This window comes from Bidens hawaiensis, unplaced genomic scaffold, assembly GCF_021521415.1.
Source record: "Bidens hawaiensis isolate Kalapana, Puna unplaced genomic scaffold, B.hawaiensis_p1.1 tig00025860_1, whole genome shotgun sequence".
Lineage (NCBI taxonomy): Eukaryota > Viridiplantae > Streptophyta > Magnoliopsida > Asterales > Asteraceae > Bidens > Bidens hawaiensis.
Window position 1 is genome coordinate 78,724 of NW_027494156.1, and position 20,052 is coordinate 98,775.

The 20,052-nt window shown below is 33.7% G+C and overlaps 2 protein-coding genes across 2 annotated transcripts; both read left to right on the plus strand.

The window, feature by feature from the left end:
* The first annotated feature begins 4,883 nt into the window (after nucleotides 1-4,883).
* LOC143572472 (RING-H2 finger protein ATL60-like) lies at nucleotides 4,884-5,294 on the plus strand. Its single transcript, XM_077057628.1, has one exon. The coding sequence runs from the start codon at nucleotides 4,884-4,886 to the stop codon at nucleotides 5,292-5,294; it is 411 nt and encodes a 136-aa protein (XP_076913743.1).
* An 11,370-nt stretch (nucleotides 5,295-16,664) lies between these two features.
* Nucleotides 16,665-17,753, plus strand: LOC143572473 (F-box protein CPR1-like). The gene has a single exon (XM_077057630.1). The coding sequence runs from the start codon at nucleotides 16,665-16,667 to the stop codon at nucleotides 17,751-17,753; it is 1,089 nt and encodes a 362-aa protein (XP_076913745.1).
* Nucleotides 17,754-20,052: the final 2,299 nt, after the last annotated feature.

The window sequence follows — 20,052 nt, forward strand, 5'->3', positions numbered from 1 at the left end:
TCTACTAGTCCAAAGTTTAATACCTTGTTTTATTTAGTTATATCATGTTATCCTAAATATAGTTGGTTGGAATACTTAGTTGAGTAAATTTTAATGAAGATTCTTATATTATTTTACTCAGGAAGTCATGGGTAACACATTTGCCTGTTTTTCACCAACAAACATAAATTATTTAATGTCTTTTTTTATAAGATGAGTATTATTATTTCTATACCATTAAATTTTACACTGTATTTTTGAGTTTTTTATTTAAGGGCTTGAAAAAGAAAAAATAAGAACATTTTTCTTTTTTCATTCTTGAGTTTTTTTCTTAAAAGAAAACTTAGGCATTTTTTCAAAGAGTTAACTGATAGTTGTTCCTTGTGGTTTATAGATTTTGCACATTTGATTCTTAAACTTAACTAATTACAAATATGATAAGCTTATTACTAAGGTGATCTAGATGTATGAATTTTGTAATTACGTAGTTCTTACACGATAACCCCGTTAAAATTTTCAATTTTGTTTATGTAAAATAACCAAACTATCCTTAATAATAATAATAATAATAATAATAAGGGTAGTTTGGTCATTTTACGGTGATCCAACACCCACCTAAAAAGAACAGCGGGGTCTTGCCAGAATTCCAACCGCATATCACCCGCGGATTGTTGAATGGAAGGCTGTCGATGATGCTTTCCCACCAAACTGCCAAACTTTTGAAATGAGACGTTATAAAAATTGTTTTAAATATTATTTTGAAACTTGCGTTTGTAATTCATAGAAAATTACAAACGCAATACTATTATACTCATTTGATTAGTGGTGTTTAACTTTAAACTATCTTAATCTTTTAATAAATCGATCTCAAATAGCGTATGGAAAATAAAACTTGTTAACTACAACCGGACTTGTATGTCACCCTCACACTATTTAATTTTATGTAATACTTAGGACCATGCAATATTTAAACAGGGTACCCATTTCATATCATCGAATATGAATCATTAAAACAATTTAAAAATATCAAGATATTATAAGAACATATGCATGCATGCATTATTGACAATTTGAAATTATTATACATGACAACAAGTTTTACTTGATTTCGAAAATAAAAACTTAATTACTCTTATCATTCCGATTAAAATGATGTAACATTGGTTCCGATAACAACTCGCCCGCACCCAAACAAACTTAGTCCGACCCAAAGACAAAACATAACGTGTGACATTCATGACACGCATAATTCAATATGTGCAATATGCACGTAGGCCTGTAAACGAACCGAACGTTCGGTGAACTGTTCGTGAATTGTTCGGCTGAAAGTTCGTTTATGTTTGTTTATTTAATAAACAAACGAACATGAACCAAAAGTTTGTGTTCGTTTAATTAAACGAATGAACATGAACACATGTTCTGTTCGTTCATTTATGTTCATGATCATTCGTTTATGTTCGATTTTGTCTGCTTATTTATGTTTGTTTATGTATTAATAAAAAAATAATTAAATATTATTTGGATAATTCATCTACTTAAAGTTTTATATTTGTTAATTTGTGTTCATTTATGTTTATTTATGTTTGTTTGTGTTCATATACTGTCACACCCTCAAAATCCACTAACGGAGTTTTACCGTCAGAGGGTGTGAACTAACAGGATCGGAATCATTAGTTATAATCAAACCATAAAACAAAATTTCAAAACCATGAAAACGTTTACGAGTAATTTAATGCGGAAGCGTAAAACCATAGCAAACAATGTTACGTCACGCAGGACGACTTAAAACCCAATGATAATAGTTTAAAATAAGTTTTTCATAATTAAAAATGTTTCAAGCAATGCATGTTCCTAAACCGCGCGCCCGCCTCGGCTACATGAGAATAACATACTAAAAGTGTCAACACAAGGTTGGTGAGTTCACAAGTTATATAAAAATAAAGCGTTTAGCGTTTGCGTTCAGCGGTTTGCGTTAAGCGTTTTGCGTTACAGCGTTTTGCGTTACCAGATAGTGTTATGTCAATTATATATCTATAGGTAGCTAGCCTATAAAACAAGTATCACTAAGTGTTCGACACCGAAGCTGACTGTTTATCATTTACCTTGCCACCAGGTCATCCAGACCATGGTATGTGTTTAGCCAAGATTACACCCACTCGACCTCCAGTCGAGTTTAGCGTTGGGTGGGGTTTGTCAAACCCAGTAGTACTACTCAACAGTGACTCGCTATTATCCAAATATTAACCGGTTCGATGTTATGAAGGACTTTAGTTATTGCGTTTGCCACTTAGTCTTTACAAGTGATATATAATCTATATTAACAAAATCTTAAATGCGTTCCGGAGTATGTTATCTCCCCCAAGTGAAAAGCGTTTAAAAAGTTTAAAAGAGGAAAGTGAAACTCACTGTTTGCGAAGAAATTCCCAAATTAAATCACCAAGATGCGCGTCACAGAAAAACTCTCTCTAGCGTTCTAAAACAACAAAGAGATTTCGCTAAGTGTCGGAATATTATCGAGTCTCTAGACCCGGCACATAATACCTATGCACATAACATGTTTCGTGTTTCGTTTGTGAATCGTGTGTGACTTTAACAAATGTATTTGTGATACGTTACATGTGTAAGCAATTATTTACGTGTCATGTATTCATAAAGTACATCACTAGCAATTACTCCCCGTAAGGGCAATTTGGTCAACACATAACAATTAACTAGCCATTATTCCCCATGAGGGCAATTTGGTCAAATCATGACAATTAACTAGCCATTATTCCCCGCAAGGGCAATTTGGTCAAAACATAACAATTATATAGCAAGTATCATGTATCATGCATTTTCACAAAACTCAGCAGTTAGTTTCACCGAGACAGAAATTCTACTTGAAAGATTGTACTATTCCACCGATCATAGCATCTCAATTAATTTACCAAAAATCATCACAAAAGAACATATGTCTTAGGTTTTCAGAACATATTTTATTATATTTTTATTCCACATAGGTTTCTCACAATCATCAAATCATTACAGCAAACTTATAACAGTCAAATTCATGCGCAACAGAATGTTATTTGAAATTCCCGTTAAACGAAAAATCCAATAAATGCAAGACCACTTGGGTTAGGTTCCTAACTCAATAAGTCAACTTCCAGAAGTGGAACCAACCCAATTGGTCTCGTAGTTCATGAGATATAACATTTACAAAACAACCTAACAGCAGGTCTAACAGCTCAGCTTTGCACAACGTTTTTGTAAAATCATAAAAGTTAACCTTTACTTGTCCAAAAATTACAAGTTTATATTCTTTAGAAACTAGACTCAACCTAGTTTACTGTAGTATCAATAATCTCAACCAATTTTCACATTTACACTTCGTTACAGTCAATTAAACATCAATAACACAATCTGTCCAGAAACTGTTTGCATCCAAACTCAACATATTAACTATCTATGAACCATAATTCATTCATATAACACTCTAGACTCCATAATCACTATCCATGCACATCAATTACACATTACATACATGATTAGGGTTTTTGTTTGAACTCAAATCAAAGACACAAGCAATTAACATGTAACAATATCCAATCTAGTTATCAAATCATCATCCAATCAACAACAATCATATTAACTACATATACACATAAAATCGGCTTTTAGAGTTTTCAATTAACCCATTAAACATCAAAATCAAGTATAAAGGATGCATAGGATAGTCGATTATACCTTCCTAGCACCTTAATCTTCAATCAAGAGCTTGAGATTGAGTGTATGTATGTGTGTGTATGTCGACGACAGCCAAGGAGCCAAGGGGAAAGTTCCGATCGGGATTTTGGAAGAGAAAGAAATAATGAGTTAGGGTTTTAGGTTTAGTATTATTTATAATAATATATGTTACACTCAAGTCCCTCAACTTTCAATTGTTGTTTTTCTAGCTTAATTAACTAGTTCTAGTACATTGAGTTAACGTTTATAACAACGTTATCACATAACACATAAGTCTAACACATAATTATCACATAATTACTGTTTTGACGTTTTTCGTTTATTCACCAATCGTTTGCGTCAACTCGTTTGCGTTTCGGTGCAATTCCCGAAAGACTACACATGTAGTAAGTGTTAAGCGTCATTTAAACCCTAGTTTAAATGTAACGAAGTGTGCGTTATAGATTCAGTGATCTTAAGTTTGAATTGACGGAGTTGAGTTAACGGAGTTAACCTGAAATTGACGATTGTCACATATATGTTCATTTATCTTTATTCAGTTATATTCGTGTCGATTTTAAACAAACGAACACAAATGTTCATTTTTTAAATAAACGAGCATGAACATAAATATTTGTTCGATTAAGTGTCCGTGTTCGTTTAAAGTTAAATGAACGAACATGAACATGCCCTTGTTCGTGTTCGTTCAATTCGCTTACATGCTTTCATTGTTCACATTAATAAATACATCAGTCTTAATCTCTAGGCTCTGCCGATTTTATTAGTGTTCGTGAACACATTAATTTCCTTAATGAACGAATACGAACATAAAATCTCATTCGGTAAGTGTTCGTGAACCGTTCGTGAACACATTATTTCCTTAATGAACGAACATGAACACGAACAAAGTCTTGTTTGTGTTCGTTCGGTTCGTTTACAGCCCTATATACGCGTATTTGTTATATTGCTATGTACATTCCTTCATTACTACTTGACAAAGCCATTATATGAGATGGAGGATTGTTCTCAATCCTTAAACTTAGCATAAACACATGCAATTTGAACCAATGAATGGGTCAAACAAAGTATTCCATAGAAACTTCAAACTACAACAAGTCCAAAAATAATAATGTAACACGGTTAGCATTTCTTCCTTAAATCCTGCACTAGCTTCACAACAATCTTCTACCAAATCAAATATGGTTCTACTATCGATCATCTCAATATTCATCATCATAATGTTCCTCATATTGGTCTACGTCGTCTCCAAACACTGTCGGCCATATGCGCGCCAGGAATCCAACAACCATGTCAATGAGCAAGGGGGCATGGACCGTACATTCTTGCAAACCATAAGGGTGGTACGGTTTGATCCTGGAAGGTTTAAAGACGGGTTACAATGTGCGGTTTGTTTGTGTGAGGTGAAGGAAGGAGAGAAAACTCGAGTTTTGCCCCAATGTGGCTATGGGTTTCACATGGAATGTATTGATATGTGGTTTTATTCGCACTCGACTTGTCCGATTTGTAGAAATCCCATGGTTGATCAGTTGGAAGGAGATGAAGGTGATAATATTCATCATAAGGGCTCAACTTCTGAACTAGATGTCTAGTACAAAGTTTAATCCCTTGAGTAAATGTATCGTTTTAGTATCATGTTATCCTAAAAAAGATAGTTTATTGGAATACTAACTAGTCAGTAATAGTTTTTAAGTGTCAAGTTATTCTATAAAGGGGAGCAAAAATGATAAGACTGAAAGATTGTAGTCACACAAAAAAAAAACCCTTAAAAAATTAAAAAAAAACTAATAAAAAAAATATAACTCAAAATTAAATAAAAAAACGAAAAAAGTAAAAACACAAAAATGTATTCACCGTCTTTATCGTTCTAAAAAAAGACACAAAGACACAATGGTGAGTGAAAAAGATCATTGTGTCATTTTGTTTATTCAAGTATTCTGTGTTTATTTTCATAATTGATTATGTCTTTTTTCCTTAATATTGTTTCTTTTTTTTCTTAATATTGTGTTATATTATTTAACATTGTGTTATATTTTGTTCGGCATTGTGTTATATTTTGCGATCTATTGTGTCTTTTTTAGTTATAATTGCGTCTCTTTTTAGTTATAATTGTGTCTTTTGTTCATTTTCGTCATTGTGTCTTTTCGTCAATTTTTTTTAAACGGGAATGACAAGGAAAACATTTTAGTTTTTAAAATTTTTTCGTTTTTTATTTATATTTTGAGTTATGATTTTTTTTAATTATTTTTTTGAATTTATTTTTAAAGGGTTTTTTATATAATCACACATCCTTCTAACATTTCTTATTTTTGTCTCTCTTTATATTTGAACTTTACCCTAGCTTTTAATAAGGACATACTCCTTGTGTCGACTAAATAGTGGTAACATCCTTGTACTTTTTGTTAATCTATGTTAAAAGTGTGTAAAGTGTTCATAAAATGATTATTCTACCGACTACTATTAAGCTTGAAAACACAAATTATACACTAAAATATAAATACCAAAGAAAATGTAGGCCAAAGATACAAGGACGATGAGTAAGTTGAGTAATTTCCTAATGATTAGTGAGTTCAAGTTTCATTGTAAATAAAATTATTTATGTAAAATTGTAAATTTTAAAGTAGATTAGAATTGTATAAGTTTGCTATTTAAAAGGAATTGAAAATATAAAAACTCAGCTATCCCACCCCACTCCTCTGCATTTCTTCTCCATCACACCTTTCCCGGTCACACCCTCCATTGTATTGGTAATTATGTTATTGACTCGTGCACAACACATGTATTTATTCTATAGTTTTCCTACATGGGACATACAGTCGCAACTGGATTCTCTCTTTTCTTTTAGGGCATTTGTAGCTGAGGGCTCAAGCAAAACGCCATTTTTCTCATGTCACCTCATTGTCACATAGGCAATAGTGTTTTTTTCCATTTTACCTCGTAGTGGCATGAAGCTTTTGTAATTATTACATAATACTTATTTTTTTTAACATTTATCTTTTTTTCAACTATAGAAACTAAAGTAATAAAATGACATTAAAATAAACTTATTAAAACGAAAATACAAAGAAACATAAGTAAGATTCGAATTGAATATATTTTGAGGGTTATTTGGACTGTTTTGTGGGTTATAGAATGGGTTGCTTGGGTTGTTTGGATTCATTGAACCACTTGCGAGATCAAAATACAATAAAGTTAGAGTGTAAAAAGTTGTTTATTAATAAAGAAAAAAAATAAATAAACTAAAATGTTTAAGTTAAATAAAAATAATATAAATATAAACATGAATTATTGTGATAGGTTTTAACTTTTAAGCCGGGTATTGGACATACTATTAGACTTGAATTAGGGGTGAGCAAATTAACCGTCATAACCACAAACTGAACCATAACCGAACCGATTTTAACCGATAACCAATATAACCAGTGGGTCAGTTTAATGAATTTTGAAAACTGCCAAATGTGCGGTTTTGGTTAATGTTAATTCCAAACCTGCCATAACCGAACCGCCCCATTTATGTAACTAGTAATCGATAAATAAGGGTTTGGAAATTAGAATTAGTGCATGAGTCAGATATTTTTACACTTATTGTCGTTATATATTAAAAATTATCCACACCAACTAGGATTTAGGTCAACAATATTGGTGATATTGGTTACCATATTCATTCCAATATTCCATAATTGTCAATTTCCATGATTCCATCCAAACTGCCATTTCAAATATTTAATATGTCAATTAGATATGTATATTCCATAAATTGCAGTAAAAAAGAGCATATATTTGAATTCCACAATATAGTTAGCGACTATTCAGTGTATCCAATCATATGAAAGGATTATTTATTGTTGTCACGGTTAACCGACCCATAACCGAGTCGTTATAACCGTTAAAACCAATTAACCGTAACCGCCATGACGGATCGATTATGGTTATGGTTATCTATTAACCGCTATATCGGTTACGGTTATGGTTTTGGCAAAAAAACCGCCACAAACCGACCCATGCACACCCCTAACTTGAATTATTGTCACCACATAAATAATCATAGTATTCACTATGATATTTAAAGAATAATACATCATAAAATCATTATGATATTTGAATAATAATACATCATAAAATCAGGAATAATAAAAAAGGAAGGTTCAACAATTTTTTACTAATTAGTAAAACTGGAGATGATTTATTCCTAATACATACAAGATTTTAATATTTGATAATAGACTGGAATTACCTAAACCCGTCCAATTACCATCCCACCATGACGGTGACATACAAGCCCAGTTGTAATAGAGTATATGAAATTATAAATTTAGCATCAACCATGCAATTTGGACCAACGAATGGGTCAAACAAAGTATACCATTCAAACTACCAAAAGTCTAAAAGAAAATGTAACAAAGTGAAGACCATAAACGACTATATATGATTCAAGTCCACAAGCTTCAACTAATCTTCTACCAAATCAAGTATGGCTCTGATGTTAATCTCGATATTCATCATAATAATCTTCCTCTTGTCGGTCTATGTCGCGTCCAAAAACTGTCGGCCACATGCTCGCCAAGACTCCAACAACAATGCCAGTGAGCAACGAGGCCAAGACCGTACATTCTTGCAAACCATAAGGGTGGTACGGTTTGATCCTGAAAGGTTTAAAGACGGGTTACAATGTGCGGTTTGTTTGTGTGAGGTAAAGGAAGGGGAGAAAACTCGAGTGTTGCCCGAATGTGAGCATGGGTTTCACATGGAATGTATTGATATGTGGTTTCATTCGCACTCGACTTGTCCCGTGTGTAGAAACCCCATGGTTGATCAGAAAGGAGATGAAGCCAGCCAACAAGTATCGACGTAAGTGTTCGATTTCTGTACTGGCTTCATCATCATCTTGAGAATACTGAATGGTTGTACTTGTACAAAGTTAAATACCTTTGAGGCTTGAGTCATGGCATTAGTAAAGTGTAGTTATTTTTAGTATCACATGTTATCCTAAAATAAGAAATTTGTTTATTGGAATATTAATTTGTTGTACATATGTTTAGACTAAATTATTGGCAAATTGGATTTTAATAATATTAATTTAATGTAGTTGGTCGATAATAATATCAACTGTAAAAATAGTTGTTACTGGTTTCAACTTTAAAAATAGTTGTTTTACTTTTAATTGAACCTCTGTTAAAAAAAACTTAATGGCGTTAAGTTTTTTTCAAATTTCAAACTAATATTTTAAGGATTTTGAGTGCAATGAAGATACGAGTTAACTGATGTAAAACTTACCTCCAAACGGTGGTCCAAACGACTGAAGGATGTTTCAATTCCGGTGTTTAAACTTTTACTTAGCAAAAATCAAGTTGTTTGAAGCGTCGTTTTCAGTTAGGTTTTATATTAATCAATTCGTATTCTCATTCCGGTCAAAAGCCCTAAAACATCAATTTGAAATTTGGAAAAAAACTTAACGTTGTTAAGTTTTTTTAACGGAGGTCTAATGAAAACAAATAGTGTGAAAGTTGAGACCAGTGATAATTATTTCAAAGTTAAGATTATTATCGGCCAACTAATTAAGTTAGGATTATTAAATCCAATTTCCTAAATTATAGGATGATTCTTGTGTTTACTCGATAGTGATAATTTTTGTTTCTTTTATTGACGTATGTTAAAAGGGTGCTAGTTTTTATAAAATGATAATTATATATTCCATTAAAATTAAAAAGCACAATATTCATTAAAATATAAAAACCGAAGAGGTTGTAGCCTAATGATATGAACGTGTTGAAAAAGTGTGGTTCTTTCCTCGCAAGTGGCGAGAAGTCAAGTCAACAAAAGTGTATAAATTTAGGAGTAGATTTAGGATTATGAGTTTATCGTTTAAAATAATAAAAATTGTATATAAATTAATTAATAAATAATAAACTAGAGCTAAAGTCGATTAATCGAGAGTATCAAGTCCATGCAAGGTACTGTTGTACACTAAAAAGTTAAATCATACAACTCACATGACCTCTTTTTTTATCACTTCTTACACTGTGTGACTGTGTGTGTTACTATGAGAATGTAACCATATTCCTTCAATGCACTTGGCCTTCTATTCCAATTGCATGGTGATTATAGTTAAAGCCTTGGGATCTTAAGGTCCAAGTTTGAAAATGGTGATCTCCTCTTTGATGGTGTTTTTGAACACTGGCGAAGTTTGGACGAAAACGTCGGGTACTTAAAATTTCAACCGGAAAATTTACATTACGTATAGAATTTTCGGGTGAAAAATGGGTTAATCTACACTATTGAGCAAAAAAGAAAGGAGGCGGGGCCACCCCTGACCCTCACTTCTCTTCGTTTATATTTTTGAGTGAATCAAGCCAAAAACGTTAAAATCAATATTGACCGTCAATAAACTTACCTAGATATTAGTGGTGGACTTACAACCAGTGTTTTGAAACCCGCCCGGCCGGTCGGACCGGTCCAACCGGACCCGGTCTCTGAATTGGACCGGGTCAGGGTATTTGGGTCGTTTTCTAGAACCCTGGCCGGGTTTTGCGGGTGGCGGTTCGCCCGGACGACCTGGCGGGTCAACCGGGAAACCCCATTTTTTCATTAAATCCAAAAGGACATGTGCATGACGAGATTCAAACTTGGGTTATTTCCTAGATACAAGCTTTAATAATTATTTATGAGCCAACCAACCAAGCTTCATTGATATCATTATTGATCAAATATAAATCTTATATATTCAAAAAACAATATATAAACCATAAATAAACATTAAAGTTTGTTACTATTATTATTTTGGTTATTATTATTTTCTATATGTATATGTTATATATATATATATATATTTAAATTAGTTATGACGTTATCCGTGTCAAACACCGGTCCATCGTTTCGGGTCAGTCAGACCTTTGACCCGGTAAAACGTTTGGATCAACGTCCGGACCGGGTCTAAAAACATCGGTTACAACAACTTAAAAAAACGTATTCCTTAGAATAAAATTAAAAGATAATATAGAATGGTGCCTCTATTCTTCCACACCAGTCTAGAAGAATGCCAGGTTCATCCAGAACATACTCTCAAAACCTTAAAACATTTCGTATAAATAAACACCCACAAATCTATTCAAACCATCAACCATTCTACAAAATCAAATTCTATAAAACCTTCATTGAGTGTTCCACTAATCAATGATGAACGATTTGTTTATCAGAAAACACTCCAAACACCACGTTCCACGTCATCAAAGACCAACTCCAAAACACGTACCAGTCCACTTCGTGTCACACGAACAACAACTAAAACATTCAGCAGCAGTCAAGATCCAAAAGGTGTTTAGAGGGTATACGGTGAGAAAGAATGTGAAGAAGATCGTTTCAGTTAGAACCGAGGTTTGTGAAGTCGAACGTAGGATTGAGGATGCCGAGGTTGTTGAGTTGATACGTAGGGATAGTAAGGAGAGATTGCGGGTTAATGAGACATTAATGTCTTTGCTTTTGAAGTTGGATTCGGTTCGTGGTGTTGAATTTGGAGTTAAGGAGTTGAGGAAGGTGGTGACTTGGAGAGTTATTGCTTTACAAGAGAAGGTGGACTCAATTGGTCAATAGTTTGTTTTTAAACGGTTACGTTATTGCGCTCTTTAATTTTGGAGAGTCTCGTTTGCTCAACTATAACCGGACTATATTTTAAAATGTAATTGTACTAGTGAGATCATTTTGTTTTGTGTAAATTATGATTTGGAATATTTGATAATAAGATTTTTTTTGGAAGTTTAGTAGTAAATTGTAAAGCATGGATGTTAAAGATAGGGCTAAATTTGTTACTTAATTTTTATCAAACCATAGTGACAATTTAAATTTAAATAACTTACTTTAAATGAATTATGCACGCGTTGTGTTAGGCTAGTAGTCGTATTCTGTTAATTTAGGTAAATTACAGAGTAGAGGTGGATCTTGATCACCCTCTTTCAAATTAATATTTAGTCTCAATGTTGCTTCTTAAGAAAAACTAAACATTTTTTATGTAAGGCTTTTGAATTTTTATGTATTAGTTTCACACTATGCTGCTTAGCTTTAGCTCCTTTAAAATACTATATAAGAGCTTGAGTCGAGCTTAGGCTAGTTTAAGATGTTTTTCAAATATATATATACAAGTTAATAAATAAAGAATTAGCGAGCCACACCCGAGCTCTTGTAAATCAAAGTGAACTGAGCTCGAGCCTAGTGAAGCTTGGGCTAGGCTCGTTAACACCCTACGCTGGCAGAAAAAAACATTTTTTTTATCTATGAACTATTATAAACACAACACCAACGACACACCCCACCACGCCCTGCCTTCGCAAGCCGGAGAGCGACACAACACCAAAAATAAATAAAACACACAAAATTACATGAAATCAAACTTACATCAATTTAACCAGTCAATCGATCTATTTTTAGATCTATTTCTAAACCATAGATAACTGAGACATTTGATATCTCCTCCACTTTCACCTTCTTTTCTTCGAACACCTCATTTCTCGCTTCTCACAATCTCCAACAAGAAAGAATGATGATGCCATGTAACGCCTCCTTTGCTATTTCCCCAATATTTATAGACTTATGTATCTCTGATAATCTCTAACCGAAATTATACCAGCGACTTATTTTTTTGTCGAACTGTGCACTTTCATAAACCAGCAAAATCAACTCAACCACGCCTTGCCTCCACAAGCTGGAGAGTAGCGCAAAACCACACAAGGAGAAACAATTACATGAAATTAAATTTACATCAATTTAACTAATCTATCGATTTATATTTGGATCTATTTCTAAACCATAGAAAACCGAGCGCTTTGATATCTCCGATTATCTCTTCCACTTTCACATCCTTCCCTTTGAACACCTTTTCATTTTTCGCTTTCCATATTCTCCAATATGCGACAATGATGATCCCGTGTAACGCCTCTTTCTCTATTTCCCCTAGTTTTTTTTTCTTATGAATCTCTAATAAATCTCTCATCGAAAGCCAAAAATAGGTGGTATTCTACACCAACGACTAATGTGGTCCCACACCACCGCCGCCACCATACAACCCGTACGTACTAACGTGATCAGCCGATTCCCTTCCCATCTCACATAAAATACTCACACTATCCGGAACCGTTAAATTCCTTTTTTAAGCACCTCATGAGTTGTGATTCTGTTAATCTCGGCCCTCCAAACATGTATAAACTATAAAATTTTAAAACAAACTGTAAAATTCATCTCGACCCTCCAAACGTGTATTCATCTCGGCCCTCTGGCGACTTATTAAACGGTAAAATTAACACAAGTGTTACTATTAAATACCTATAATAACAATTAATATGCAACCCAACGCTAATGTAGCTGAGTTGCTGACACAAGATGTCAACAAAGTAAAAAGAAAAGCATTGGGATCAAACAGACTCACTTCTCAATGCATCTCCACATTACCATTTTTTAAAAAATGTTTAAAAACACATGGAAAATATCTTAACAAATGAAAAAAACAGAGGCCGCAAAGGCACACCACCATTCCCAAAGTCTGAATCCTATATAATAATAATATTATTAGAACACTACCCACATGACAACCTTTTGAAACTGCAACAAATAATGTTGAATATCAACATGGTCAAAGATCCCATCCACAAGAACAAATGAACCATATAAATAAACATGCATATACTACATGTGTTAAAACTTAAAACACATCAAAATCTTGAATCATGAACCTTAAATCCAACATAATGTCTCTCATGTTTCTTGCCATGATCTTGCTAATGATTCTTGGTTCATGTTCTAATATTGTTCAAGGAAGATTAATGTCAAAAGGTGAAGGTGAAGGTTATTTAAAATCACAAACATTAAAAGGTTTGGAGGCTGGAGCAAATGAGTCTGCTAAGAAGTTGAAGTCAAGCTTTAGAAATATACCTCCAAGTAGATCAAATCCAATTCAGAATAAGTAGATTCATAAAAGTTTTGGATCAATGCAGTTATATGGAGCTTTGAGTCAAGTAGCATATTTAGCTTTTTGGTTTTGTATGTTTGGTTTAAAAGATTCTAGCTTTGTTGATCTTGAAGTGGTTCGTTTTCGATTTGAATGTAACGAGCAGTTTAGAAATGTGAATAGTCTATTACAATTTCGATTATTATAACTTAGTTTACATAAACACTTGAGTCCCTCTAGCATTAGTAGAACTCGGTTCATTCGTATAGACTGAGTTATACGATGCCCAATAGGGGCAAGTTTTATCCTAAATTTGAACAATGAAGCTCATGTCTTACTATGAAATGCTATCAAATTCAGGTCATGCATTTATGACCCCTTTTTGTTCAAAGATTTCGCAATACATAAGGTATGATCTGTTGAATAACTTATTCGATCAAGTGAATTAAGAAACCAAACACGATATTGCATAAACCTTATACGTACGACTCTTTTTCATTAATAATAAACTAGAACATAATAGTACTAAATGAAACAGTTTATTATAATCAGGGTCGTCTGTGACCACATACAGGCCCGGCCGACTTCTAGGGCATGGTCTCGATGAGCATGGAATTTTTTTAATTAAAAATGTTTTATACATAAATATAAATATTTTTTTTGTAATATTAATAAGCGAACTTGGCTGATAAGAAATACTAATAAAGCAATGGACTTGTAGATAATAACCAAATAATATGTTAGTTTATTGAGTTTTAATAATCTCTATTGAACATATTGGCCGATAATAATCCCTATTTATTTGATCGCTACTGGCGGTCCCAAATTTAAAAGGTTGCCTCGAGTGCCCTCCCCGTTAAAAAGGACTTAACGGCGTTATATATTTTTCTGAATTTCAAACTAATGTTTTAGGGCTTTTGATCGGAAGAATGATGCGAATCGATTGTGTAATACTTAGCTCGAAACGGTGATCCAAACGGCTTGATTTTTGTTAATTATAAGTTCGAACACTCGAATTGAAACATTATTTCGTCGTTTTGGAGCACCGTTTCGAACTAAGTTTACATCAGTCGGCTTGTATTCTCCTTCGAATCAAAAGTCCTAAAACATTAGTTTGAAAATCAGAAAAAAGTATAACGCCGTTAAGTTATTTTTAATGGGGGGACCATTGGGACCAACTTTATTAAATTTTGGACCACCAACGGCGATAAAATGAATAACGATTATCATCGGTCAATACCACTTAATAGGGATTATTAAAATCCAATAAACCTAATACGTTTTATTGGGAAAATTTTGGAGGCATCTATAATATATATAAACGAAGACATAAAAATCCTATGTGTCGCGATGTGGCCGCTCCCCTTTTTTGGAGTCACCAGATTTGCTTGATTTTTAAATGGAGGCTTCTCATGCATTTGACCCGAATTTATGGGTATGGGTCTTACCAAACCCAGATATTCCTTGAATGGGTTATAACATCTCATTAAATTAAAAATTATTCTCACCAAATTATTGATGTAAAAATCCTATAAAATAGAATATAATAAAAATTAATATCTTATTTATTTTAAAAAAGATATATATGTTATTTAAATTAAAAAACCAATTTGATAGTAAAAAAAATAAACGGGTCTTGGGTCTCATCAAACCATAAGTGTATTATTAATTTTCATAAATATTATTTATAATTAAAAAACCAATTTTATAGTAAAAAAATAAACGGGTCTTAGGTTTCATCAAAATCATATAGCTTTTAAACCGGGTTATAACATCTCATTTATTTGTGAAACAATTTATCATCAAACCATAAGTATATTATTAACTTTCATACAATAAAAAAAATATAAATTCAAAAAATAAATAAATATTAGATTAAACAATATAAAACAACCCCCGTAATACGGGGGATAAAAACTAGTTCTTTTATATATAAGGACATTTTCCTAGTACTCATCTTGTACTTTTAAAATTTTGGAGCACCCGCAATCCGAATTCTACTCAAAATAAGAAACAATTAATTATAATATAAGTAATAAATTATCTTTATCTTAAACATTAATTAAGATAAATAAAAAAAATTAGACTTCAAGAAATCTAACTTACCCCCTTCAACTTTAAATTTCCACCAAAATGTCCCTTGAGGGTGTGATGTTAACAATGCGTACTCCGAGTGTTGACTCTAGGGATGAGAAATTTGTCTCAAATACTCGTACTCATGCCCCTACACGTACATGTATCCGTACTGATTTAGCTTATTCGGTACGAGTATTGGTACTCATATTTGTTGAATTTTGGTACATATACAATCGGATACATTTGGCATTTTGTACCTGTTTGGAGTATATAAAAGTTTAATTGAGATTCTTCATATTTAATATATAAAATAAACTTTGCAATCATGTTATTATTGAACAAGTACCAAACGTTTCTTCGAAATTAATTAATATAACATCCAAGACTCGAACCAACAAACAAATCATTTAAACCCTACGACCGAATTAGGGTTATTCAATACTATCTTATCATTAAATTGACGGCCAATTTGGTACATGCACTAATTTTGTACCCGTAGTGTACTTGTGAAAGCACCGATACGCGGACTAATTCAGGTTGTTTGTTACTCGTACCAGTATCGGTTTCAAGATCGTTGAAGATTTGGAAATAAAAAAGCAAAGTGGTACAAAAACGGGTACCGTACCAAAATACCCGTATCATACCAAAAAAAATTGGTACAAGTATTGGTACTTGTTTTTATTGATTTTTGGCACGAGTACAATCGGGTACAGGCACAAATACGGATATAGGTACTGCCCCACGTTCAGCCCAAGTTGACTCTCATGCAAATAAAACACAATTGTTTAATTTGTTTTTTTATTAAATATTTTACTTTCTTAATTAAATAAAATTGACACAATGTTAAATATGGTTATTATTTCGTTGATGCACTCAATGGAAATCAGATTTTATTTATATAGCGGCCACATCACACACATAAACCCTAGAAATCCTTCCATAATCAGAAATCACAATGTCAGATAACATACCACTCGAAATCCAAGAGGAAATCATCAAAAGGCTTCCTGTCAAATTGTTGATTCAGTTCCGGTCGGTCTCCAAAACATGGAAGTCTCTCATCGACAGCACTGATTTTATTATTAAGCATTACAACGGCCACCACGCACAGGTGCATCATCTACTTTTAAAGTATGACCAACCTGAATATGAAAAAAATTATGCTTCACTTATTGATGATGACACTTTACACCAACAGAAAATAGTTTCACTAACTCTTCCTACGTTGGTTAAGACGCTTTTATGGCCTAAGATAGTCGGCTGCTCTGACGGCTTGGTCTGTTTGTACAGCCCCACCGATGGCTATACGAAGGGTGGTACGGTTGTTCTTTGGAATATTTCAATTAGAAAAGCTATTGCTATTGTTTTGCCTAATGTCATAGGACCTATATATGAAACTGCTATAGGTTTTGGGGTTTGTCGTAAGACTAATGACCTTAAGATTGTCAAGGTTACATATGTCGATCGCCACTTGATGAATGGTATGGAAACTGTAACTTGCAACCCTCCCGAGGTTGATGTTTTTACATTACGCACAGGGGTTTGGAGAAGGTCATATGGCAATCTCCCTCGTAAATCAATTCATTTTTTCCGACATCATGAGGTACTTACAGATGGAGTTTTTTATTGGCTTGCTACCGATAGGGGTCCCGAAGATGGAATGCTTCATTGTAATGTGATTATTTCATTTGATCTGACAAGTGAAGAGTTTAGAGAAATAATCTTTTCAGATAGTTTAGCAAACATTGTTTGGTCTTTGTCCATGTATAAGCAGGGGGAGTCTCTTGTTATTATGGGACAAGAAGATGAGTTTGATAATTCAGGTCTCGATGTATGGATGATGGGTGGTGGTGATTCTAAATCGTTTACAAAGCTATTCACTATTACACCTGAACTACAAGCTTCAGTAGCGGGGTTTCGGAGGAGTGGTGAACCTTTAATTGAAATTTCAAAAGGATATGACTGTGACCAACTTGCTGTTTACGAGCCCAACTCAAAACGGGTAGATAATCTTGGGACTGATGGATTAGGCCTTAGGGAGTGATTTTTCTGCGTATCCCTACATGGAAACACTGCTTTTGCTTGATCAGCCAGATCTTAAGGTTTATAACGGCGTTTTAAAGTGGGATGCTAAGCACAAAAGGCCTTGGATTGATACAAGCAAAGTATAAAGTTTGAGGTGCAATATAAGATGACCCTCAAATTTCAAGATGATCCGCTTTCATGACGTAAATCACTTGATATTTATGGTACGAACTTCATCACCCCGCGTTTTCGGAACTAAATTTATGTTTTTTTAATTTAATTTTAATGCGTGTGTTGCTTTAAACAGATTAATGCCTGTCTTTCTCGGAAGAATATATTCATGAATTTGATTTTAAATATGTTAAACTACTTTTAATGGCTTCTTGATGATGATTTTATTTATTTATTTAATCCAATCCAGAACAAGTAGAGTCATAAAATCTTTGGATCAATGCAGTTATGCGCAGCTTTGATTCAAGTAGCAGTATGTTTGGTAAAAACATTCTAGCTTTGTTGATCTTGAAGACATGAACACATGAGTCCCTCTAGCAGAGATCACATGTTCGAATCTAGCTTACGTTATTTTTCTGGCTTTAACCCCCTTGAAGACCAATGGTGGAGACTCGTAAGTTTTTTGAAAACAGGTTCTCACAGTTACCAAAATAATTTAGTAGAAGGAATGGAGAAAGAAATGAAAATGTGACTAACCTGACTATGCTTTCAAAACCAATATAGAGTCTAGAGATGCACAAAAAACTGACCCGAAAATAAAATCCTGGAACCGGGTTTTTACTATGCCCGGATTTTTACAGCCCGAACCCGTACTCGACCCTACCCATAGGGTATGCACTTCAGTACCAAAACCCGGAACCAGGCCCAATTTGTACCCGGTAATACCCGAAAACCGGAACCGGTTCAATACCCGATACCGGGTTTTTTCAATACCCGAAACAGGGTTTTTCAAATACCCGATCTATACCAGAAAAAAACTTAAAATATATCCCAAAAAAAGTGTAGCCCTTTAAAAACGATCTATAACCGAAAAAAGGCCCCAAAAAACCGAAAATAGGGTTTTAGAATACATGTTCTAAACCGACCCAAACCCGTTGTATAGGTATGATTTTTAGAGACAATACCCGGACTTGAACCCGACCCGGGTATTTCCGATACCCGATTTCCAATGCCCAGTCATACCCGAACCCGGTTCCATACCCTAAGTATTTGAAAAACCCGATTTGTACAGCAGAACAAACTGTAGTGGCCCATATGGATTGGAACCAGCAGAAGCAACATTTTATGCAAAATGACCAAACAAAATACTCACTTTAACCAAAAAAACATAAATTCAAAATAGTCCTTCCTTTTCTGGGGCTTTTTACCATTGAATCGGTCAACACCAAAATGAGCTTAGTTCACTAAAAAGAAACCTTCTTTGAATTAGTTTCGGAGCCTCTTGGTTAGATTTACAAACATGTTGAATGGAGCCTCTAAATCAATCAGCCTTTTTAATGGCTTAGGTGATGGGTTTAGAATAGCCCCTGAGCCTACCATATACTAGTTCTTTAATTTTAGCCAACTAGAAGACACCAGTCTTTTTTAACTGAGATGGCTAAGGCTTAGACGCCGCCTTTTGGCTTCAAAAATCATGAAAAGTATGGCGGGCCCACCATCCAAACAACCCGAGAGCGACACTTGTTAAAAATAGACATTAATTTTTACTCGTCTTCAAAAGTGCATGACCGAGCCTCTCTTTAAACAAAGCTACTAATTGAAGAAATTGGAAAATATTGGTTTGGCAAATGGCTCGTTAAAATAAAAGTAAATAATTAAACTTATTAATGTTTATGAACTGATTATAGGCATGAACTTGTTATGAAATGATACGTTTAGTTTTTTCGTAGGCGTGAGCGAGGAAAGAGACACTAAAACGACGCTTTGAGACTCAAAACATGTGAATACACATGAATTATTTCCAAAACTAAGATACATGTCATTTAAAACTCTTTTTGACGTGAAAACACTTGATGCATACATAGTAGTTTAACGAAGCAACATTCAAGCAATAAGTGCACGTATAACAAATTATCTATGTACTACCGATGATAATGCGGCTAAGTATTTCCAAGTTGTATGCACAAGTAAGACACGATTTTCTAGCTAGACTAGTGTGTATCAATATCATAGTTACACTTGGGACGCAATATGTTCCTTCGTACAACTTGTATAACGTTAAAGGCAGTAAAAACCAAGGTTACTCATATAGCGCGTATTTAAAATGTGTCAGATGCTCCTATACGACTCATATGGAACCTTATGAG